At 33.7% G+C, this 9,730-nt stretch overlaps 1 protein-coding gene across 1 annotated transcript; it reads right to left on the reverse strand.

Moving 5' to 3' along the window:
* Nucleotides 1-2,830: 2,830 nt before the first annotated feature.
* On the reverse strand, nucleotides 2,831-4,569 carry LOC132717892 (uncharacterized). Its single transcript, XM_060701471.1, has 2 exons — nucleotides 3,932-4,569; nucleotides 2,831-3,606 (listed from the first exon to the last, which is right to left on the reverse strand). The coding sequence occupies exons 1-2, from the start codon at nucleotides 4,548-4,550 to the stop codon at nucleotides 3,287-3,289; spliced, it is 939 nt and encodes a 312-aa protein (XP_060557454.1). The 5' UTR covers nucleotides 4,551-4,569; the 3' UTR covers nucleotides 2,831-3,286.
* Between the last annotated feature and the right edge of the window lie 5,161 nt (nucleotides 4,570-9,730).

Raw genomic sequence — 9,730 nt, forward strand, 5'->3', positions numbered from 1 at the left:
GCATTGCAATGCATAACAGTTCATAACGTGTTCATGGTGATGTATAAATGCATGATAAATCATACCGATTATCTGGATGGTCATTATTTTTTTACGTTATAGCCATCGATCATACGTTGCTAAATTTTAAATCTTTAGTTTGTTTTGGTTTAACGGCACATTGACACACAACTGGCCGTACCACGTTGAACACTATAATTGTTAACGAAAGAAAAAATAAACCTTAAATATTGGTTAGTATAAGGTTATATTATGAGTTAATTGTTTGATCCATGTTTGGAAGAAACTGAGTTAAAAATTTCTTGAAGTGAATTAACTCGGTAATATCTATCGCGAAACTGTGCATGATAATAGCATTCACGGAGAAAATGCTTGACTATGATATATTCATTGCAACCTATACAAAAAGGAGCTTGACAATATTTATTTTTTGAAATTCAAACATATTGTAACATAATGTTATCTTGAAGTTGTTTCCTAGGAAACGAAGTTCTTTACATCACACAAAGATATCTGAGACAAGTCATACACTTTGTTACGTCTTTTGTTTTTCTTTTTATGTGCTAAACGAGACAACCATAATATACATGTTTAAGGGAAATTCATCAGTAATATCAAAAACCTAAATAAATTTGATCAACGCAATTCTTTTCCAAATTAAAAAATACGGACGCACCGGAATTACTAAGTATATATAACTGCTGTGTGGCGACGCACCGGAATTACTAAGTATATATAACTGCTGTGTGGCAGCCGTCCGTGATAAGAGTCGATGAATTCTAATCCAGTTACCTCTCTGGCGTGGGTTCGATCCCCGGGAGATGATTTGGTAGTTTAGCACGGAGGAGGTACTCTAGTAAAACTACCCGCCTATATGACTGAAATACTGTTGGGAAAAGGCGTAAAATGAAACAAACAAACAGGTATCAATATAATGTTCAATGTATCACTCGTATAAATTATCTCTAGCGATCCCCTTGAAGGTGTCTCTAGAACTTAAGATAGAAAAAACCTTAAAAAATCTCCTACTGAAGTTATATATGGATGGTCATCTTTTTCTATAGCATTCATAGATAGTATTATGTCAAATTTGCTGATATTAATTTGACTGGCTTCTTTTAGGGACCTAAAGAGCTAAAATATAACAACAAAATATGTTGTGTTAAAACATTGTTTGATCACATTGTCCTTTTTTCAAACAATAGTTGATACTTTGAATGAAATATAAAGGGTACAACATTTCAACAATAACTATGATACATTTGGATCAAGTTAATTATTTTTTTCATTATTCATTGCACACGTAAGGGTTTTAAATTATTTGAACCAAATAACTTTTATTTAACAAATTCTCTGCACATTGGTGAACAAAGAATGGAAAAATATCTTCAATGCATTTACTTTAATGAGTTACTTAGGCGAAAGACAGACACAATCATTTAAAATATATAAAACACATTTATGTAAGATAATAATAATCAGGAAAATATTAGATCATGAAATACATATTTGTTTCATTATTTTAGATTTTTATGAATTAGGCAGACTGTAACATGACAACATTAAATAAATCGTTTGCCATTTTCCAACGTTTGCAAATAGTTTCATAAAGAATGCAATATGTGGAAACAAAGTTTAATTCTTAATAAAACAAGAGAAGCATTAGGAATTTTATCGTATCATATTATTAGACAATTTTATACATAAATACATACCCTGTAATTTAACCATTTTTATCTCTTCAACTGTCTTCATATCTTCTACAGTAACCAATTCCCCATCAACAACAATTCGATCACCATCTTCCAATCCATCAATTGGTGTTACTTCCTTTAGGAAAGATGGCACTACATAACGTTGGATGGGTCATGTTTTATTCAGATTAAGTACTATTGTAGATTTTTTTCCGAATGTTTTGTAAAATAGAGAAACCATTTTTTTCTGCAAAATTATCTTATGTACTGTCCATAATTAAAAAGAGGGGCCATATATTTAATTTAAAAACCTGGTAGGGAAAGTAATTCCATTGAACACAAACAAGACTTACAAGAATTGTAAATGTTATGTGACATGATGACTGTACTGTGTTCTGTTTGTGTCACTTTTGTAGTCAGTAACATAAGATGATAAAAATATCAAAGTCTGTTTTTATGCCACCACAGCATCTGCTATGCGGTGGCATATAGCGATTCACCAGTGTGTGTGTGTGTTTGTGTGTTCTATAGATTATATAGTGAACTTAAAAAATCTTCGTGTGAAAAACCACTAGTCCAATTTCAACCAAACTTGGCAGGATTGATCCTTGGGTGAAGGGCTCCCAAAGTTTTTCAAAGATTTTCATTCCTTGCAGAAATCCGGTTGCCATGGCAACCAAAAGGAATTATAAGAATAAATAAAAAAAATCTTCTTGTAAAGACACACAAGGCAAAGAGCATAGATATTTTGCATAAGGCATTGTCTGGTTAACCTCTACCAAGTGTTCAAATTCAAGCCCTGGGGTCAAAATTGGCCCCGCCCCGGGGTCATAGGTTTTCCTTTTATGTATATAGTAAATACTTTAAAAATTTCCTCTAAATTGACAAAAGCTAGAGGTTATATATTTTGCATGAAACATTGTGTAGTGAACCTCTAGCAAGATTGTTCAAATAATAGCCCTGGGGTCAAAATTGGCCCCTGCCCTGTCACTATGTCATATACATTGTAGTAAAAATTAAAATATTTTTGTCTGAAGGTACAAGTCTTTGATATTTTGTATATAATATTGAATTTTTTAATTGAATTTAAAAGTGTTTGTCCGGAAGACTTGGTCGTTAGAAACTGATTTTCAAAGGTGAATACCCAGATTATATACAGCACGAATCCTTCTAGCAAACAATAACCGTAAAAAACGGTTAAATATTAAAAATGCTAGTACAAAGGTACTCATCTATACGTTGTAACGATGAGTACCAACTTTTCCTTATACATGTATATATAAAGATCTTTATTACAATTCAATCATGTTTATAATAGCTTACCTGTTTAATTTTCAGGTGAGGGAAATAATTTTTCCAAATCTTGAAAAACTGTGACTTGCTGACAGGATTATCTGCATCTTCCCTATAACTTTGATAAACTGACAGCTTCCTGGCCTTGTATGGTAGTTTAACATCACCAATATTTGGCATTCTATCACCGTAGAATGAGGCATAATCTTCCAACCAGTTTATTGCTGTCAGTGAATTCTCATTCTTTTTTTTTTTTGGACATCTTCCAGGGGTACACAAGGTCTCACTGTCCTTATCAATTAATTTAAAAGCATGTAATAAAGAATTTTATTGATACGTAACATTTGGAGGAAAGCTTTGAAACATACTGGTACATTGTCTTTAATGAAAATAAATCTAAATTTTCCTTTAGAAGCAGATTTGTTTAAATAAACTTTCAACATTTGTCGCCTAACGGTTTGTGATTGGCACCAATACCCTTCTCTTAATTGACGAACTGTCCTTGGAGAAAATTTCTCCATACATTTTTCTCCACAAAAGCAAACCATTTTCATTGAAGTTTGTACATCTTTAGGATTCAAAGCCTTCTTTTTCATCTTTTTTGCACTGGCTACTTCCTCTGAAATTACAATCATCAGATATCAATATTTAAACATTAAAACCACTTTTGGAAATGACATCATACATTTGCATGATAATATTACACGTTTTGAAATTGATATGACTTATATTAAGACTAAATTTTTAATCATTTTTAGCTTAATAAGTGCCACATCTTTCAAGAACATACCCGGTAGATGTCTGGTGAAAATAAAATTTCATTAAAATGAAAAAAACATACTAGTATCTTGACTGTAATTAATATGCAGTTTTCAGACATTGTCTTTTCAATGTTTTATTTCAGAAAAGATTAGTGCTAATACCCTGTTATAAAATATACTTACTGTGTATATAACTACTGATTGGTTTATCAGGCTGCTGCTTGGCTTTCACTCTATCAAACTTTAGTTCCCTTTGTGCTTTAGATGGGGTGCTAGTAAACTTAGGGCCTCTTATAGACTCAATCAACTCTGCAAGCCTTAAATCGTTATCTGAAATGTCTGTCTCATCAAGAATGTCTGTGGTATCTTCTTTAATAAATGATCGATCTTCACTACAGGGTGAACCATTAATTGGTGAATGAACTAGAGAGGATCCAAGGATATCAAGTTTAGAATTATCCAGAAGTGTATTCCTGTTTGGTGAATATAATAACGATGATCCAAGAATATCTTCATTGTTCTGCTGGGAAAAATGACTATCCGGTGAAGTCCCTTCTAAATGTGGAAATATATATGAATGAGAATTTATCAAGGTTGGATTGGAATCTGGTATGTACATCAATATAAGTGACGATCCAAGATCTTGCTTACTAGCCCTTTCTTCAGAATATGAAAAGGAAGTTTTCAGAAATGAAGACTCAAGGTCATCTGTATCGGAAGGTGGTTGCATCAAAGAGGATCCCAAGACATCAGACAGTCCCATAAATGTATTCATCCTTGACATTCCATCATTTGGTTGCATTAATACAGTTTTAATCTGAAATAATTGTCCCCCGCCTTTTCGAAGAAAAAAGGGGGATATAGAAATAGGCTCCGTCCGTCTGTCCGTCCGTCACACTTTCGTGTCCGGTCCATAACTTTGTCATTCATGAAAGGAATTTGAAATAACTTGGCACAAATGTTTATTATAATAAGACGATGTGTCATGCGCAACAACCAGACCCCTACCTCCAGGGTCAAGGTCACACTTGCTCATTCAAGGTCAAAATTGCCTATTTGAGGGTATATGTCGTGTCCGGTCCATAACTTTCTTATCTATGAAGGGATTTTGTAAATACTTGCCATAATTGTTCACAATAATCAGACGATGTGTCATGCGCAAAAACCAGTCACCTACCTTCAAGGTCAAGGTCACACTTGGAGGTCAAATATTAACATAGTCTGTTACAGGGTATATTTCGTGTCCGGTCCATAACTTTCTTATCTATGAAGGGATTTTGTAAATACTTGCCATAATTGTTCACAATTATCAGACGATGTGTCATGCGGAAAAAGCAGTCACCTACCTTCAAGGTCAAGGTCACACTTGGAGGTCAAATATTAACATAGTCTGTTACAGGGTATATGTCGTGTCCAGTCCATAACTTTCTTATCTATGAAGGACTTTTGTAAATACTTGCCATAATTGTTAACAATAATCAGATGATGTGTCATGCGCAAAAACCGGTCACCTACCTCCAAGGTCAAGGTCACACTTGGAGGTCAAATACTTACATAGTCTGTTACAGGGTATATTTTGTGTCAGGTCTATAATTTTTTCATAGATCAAAGGATTGTGAAAATACTTCGCACAAATAGTCACTATAATAAGAGGATGTGTCATGCGCAACACCTGCATCCCTACCTCCAAGGTCAAGGTCACACTTAGAGGTCAAAAATTAACATAGTCTGTTATAGGGTATATTTTGTGTTGAATCTAGAACTTCTTCATAGTTCAAGGGATTTTGAAATACGGTATATTGGCACAAATAGTCACAATAATAAGACGTTATGTCATGCACAACACCTGCTCCCCTACCTCCAAGGTCAAGTTCACACTTAGAGGTCAAAGCTTAACATGATAGATTTTTTAATTCCGTGTTTCATTTTATTTTTTTAACAAATTTATTGTTACATTTGCAGATCTAGCATTGATCGTAATTTTGGACTGAATGTCCTGAGATCCATACCTCAATCTTTTGAAATAGCACAATTTTATGCTTCATATAAAACTCCCGGGGCGGGGGACGTTGGTAACTCTGTTACAAATTCTTGTAAAAACAAATTATTGATTTCTTTCAGATTATAATTGTACATAAAATTTGCTAAAGATTACTTTTTTGACATATTACCACTATATACAACAAGAAATTGTAACAGAGTAACCAACGTCCCCCGCCTCGGGGAAGTTATATATGAAGCATTAATTTGTGCTATATTTAAAGATTGAGGTATGGATTTCAGGACTTTCAGTCCAAAATTATGATCAATGCTAGATCTGCAAATGCAACAAAAAATTTATTAAAAAAATACTAGTAAAATGAAACACGGAATTTAAAATTCTATCATGTTAACCTTTGACCTCTAAGTGTGACCTTTACCTTGGAGGTAGGGGTGAGATGTTGTTTATGACATATCGTCGTCTTATTATTATTACTATTTGTGCCAAGTATTTTCAAAATCCCTTTAACTACGTAGAAGTTATTGGTCAGACACAAAATATATCCTTTAACAGACTATGCCAATCTTTGACCTTTAAGTGTGACCTGGGAGGTAGGGACCCATGTTTTGCGCCTGACATATCATCTTTTTATTGTGATTATTTGTGTAAAGTATCTTTAAAATCCCAGGTTATGGACTGGACACAAAATATAGCCTATAACAGACTATGTAAATCTTTGACCTCTATGTGTGACCTTGACTTTGAAGGTAGGGACACATGTGTTATGCATGACATATTATCTTATCATTGTGACTATTTGTGCCTAGTTATTTCAAAATCATGAAGAAGTTCCAGATCAGACATAAAATATACCCTTTAACAGACTGTGTTATCTTTTGATCTCTAAGAATGACCTTGAACTTGGAGGTAGGGATGCAGGTGTTGCGCATGACACATTATCTTATTTTAGTGACTATTTGTGAAATACAAGTACTTACAAAATCCTTTGATCTATGAAAAAGTTATGGACTGGACACAAAATATACCCTGTAAAAGACTATGTTAATTATGTTAATCTTTGACCTCCAAGTGTGACCTTGACCGGTTAGTGCGCATCACACATCGTCTCATTATTGAGAACAATTGTGGCAAGTATTTACAAAATTCCTTCAAAGATAAAAAAGTAATGGACCGGACACGACATATACAATCAAATAGACAATGTTGACCTTGAATGAGCAAGTGCGACCTTGACCCTGGAGGTAGGGGTTTGGTTGATGCGCATGACACATCATTTTATTATAACAAACATTTGTGCCAAGTTATTTCAGATTCCTTTGATCTATGAAAATGTTAAGGACTGGACACAAACTATACCCTGTAATAGACTATGTTAACATTTGACCTCCAAGTGTGACCTTGACCTTGAAGGTAGGTGACCGGTTGTTGCGCATGACACATCGTCTCATTATTTTTGTTTGTTTGTTTGTTTGGATTTTTACGGCACGTCAACACATAACTGGCCATATCGTGCCGAATGCTATAATAGGCTTAAAATGTTATGTAAAACTTTGTAATTGACAATAGAAATGAATCAATTAGATCCTAGAATATAAGTTTATCTCTTTCAAATAATCAATTATGTTTTTTGATGGAATTGTATTAAAAAGTTCTTTGAGTGAATTTACAGAATAAAATCTATAACGGGTCTGTGAAAAATCATGACATTCAAGAAGAAAATGTTTGACAGTAAAATTTTCATTACAACCTACACAGAAAGGGGCATTGTCATTTGTAAGGAGATAAGAATGGGTAATTTTAGTGTGTCCCATTCGGCATCGAAGAAGAACTGTTTGATCACGGCGGTTTGACAGAGATAGAGATGGTGACACATCAAGAGATGGGTTTATATCGTGAAGTTTATTAAAAACGGCATTGTCCCAATTTGCTTTCCATTCAGATGATACGAGTTTATTTATAGCCGGTCTAAAATCACAAGCAGGTAACAATAAGTCAGTTTTTTGAAAATTTAATGATTGTTTAGCTACAGCATCTACTTTTTCATTTCCTCGTATTCCTACATGACTTGGAATCCAATATAATTTAACATATTTTGTTTTTAGTATATCATGAAATCGTAAAAGAAGTTTCTTTACCATGATATTGTCAGATTTTTTATTTTTAATGGATATTAAAACAGAAAGCGAGTCAGAAAATATCACAAATTTATCGTGGGTATGCTGTGCTATATATGACAATGCTAAATCGATAGCTTTTGCTTCAGCAGTAAAAATTGATGCATTATCTGGTAACCTCATACTAGATGTAAAATTATTTTCAAACACAGCCGCACCTATTTTGCAACCTTCTTTTGAACCGTCCGTATAAATATGTATAAAACCTTCATGTTCTTCCTTAATTGCTAGAAACTTCTCTTTGAAGTATTCAGGTGAATTTGATGACTTTTTTATATTTGAAAGGTTAATATTTATTTTCGGGGAATTGTAAGTCCAAGGTGGAACATCCTCATCGTCATTTTGAATTATACTGTCTGGATTAATTTTAAGTTTATCTAAATCATCTTTTAAACGAAGGCCTAATGGTTTTATTTCCTTTGGTTTGTTAACAAATTTTTCAGTATAACTTGGTTTGAAAATAATATTTTTAGCTGGATTTTTGCTATTAGATGAAATTCTAGATGCGTATTGAAGTGATAGCTTTTTTTCGACGAAGATGAAGCGATGGTTCCCCAGCTTCCGCATATAGACTTTCTACAGGTGAAGTGCGAAAAGCACCTAAAGCTAAACGTAAACCCTGGTGATGTATGGTTTCTAGCATTTGAAGATATGATTTTCTTGCAGACCCATATACTACAGAACCGTAATCTAATTTTGATCGGATAAGACTTCTGTATAATTTCAGTAATGTGGAAGAATTTGATCCCCAATTTGTACTTGATAAAACCTTAAGTAAATTTAAAGCTTTTAGGCATTTCGTTTTCAAATGTTTAATATGTGGTATGAAAGAAAGTTTTTTATCAAATATAATTCTTAAAAACTTAGCTTCATCAACTACTGGAATTTTAGAACCAGATATGTAAAGTTCAGGGTCATTATGTTGTTTCCGCAGTCGGCAGAAATGAACACATTGAGTTTTTGACTTTGAAAATTTAAAACCATTTTCTATTGCCCACTTTTGAATTTTATCTAAATTTTGTTGAAGTTGCCGTTCAATTGTTCTCATACTTTTCGATCGATAGCAGATAAGAAAATCGTCTACATATAGAGAACAATCTATGCCTGGTGTAAGAGCGCTAGCAATATTGTTTATTTTAAGGCCAAAAAGTGTACCAGAAAGTATTTTTGAACAATTGTGGCAAGTATTTACAAAATCCCTTCAAAGATAAAGTTATGGACCGGACACGACATAAACCATCAAATAGACAATGTTGACCTTGAATGAGCAAGTGCGACCTCGACCTTGGAGGAAGGGGTCTGATTGTGCATGACACATCGTCTTATTATAACAAACATTTGTGCCAAGTTATTATAGATTCCTTTGATAAATGACAAAGTTATGGACCGGACACGAAAGTGTGACGGACGGACGGACAGACGGACGTTCCAACATTTTGGCTTTAGGGGCTATTTTCTTTGTTATTTTCTTTGTTTTCTTAAGGGCTACTAGCCCCTAAAACCTTTGATCACGAAATGAACCTATTGTTCTCTTTTGTTCTCTTTACTGTTATGTAGCCCCTAAACCCAAAATGTTTGCTCGGACGGACAGACGGACGGAGCCTATTACTATATCCCCCTTTTTTCTTCGGGGGACAATTAGAATACTTCCATAGATTAACTGACATTGAATACTCATTCAGGTCTTATAAATGTTTAGCAACATTACTGATTTGACATATTTAAAAGCATTTAAGTTCAGACTTAACCATAAAAAATGCAAAAAATAGCATGCTCATTCTCAATAAACACAGCATTCGGTGTTCC

The sequence above is a fragment of the Ruditapes philippinarum genome, unplaced genomic scaffold, assembly GCF_026571515.1.
Source record: "Ruditapes philippinarum isolate M1 unplaced genomic scaffold, ASM2657151v2 ctg1424_1_1_1_1, whole genome shotgun sequence".
Lineage (NCBI taxonomy): Eukaryota > Metazoa > Mollusca > Bivalvia > Venerida > Veneridae > Ruditapes > Ruditapes philippinarum.

Coding starts and splice junctions, on each gene's coding strand:
- LOC132717892 (XM_060701471.1), bottom strand. CDS start 4,550: ATGCAACCAAATGATGGAATGTCAAGGATGAATACATTTATGGGACTG. Junction 3,607..3,931: donor AATCAGTAGTTATATACACA/GTAAGTATATTT, acceptor TTGTAATTTCAG/AGGAAGTAGCCAGTGCAAAA.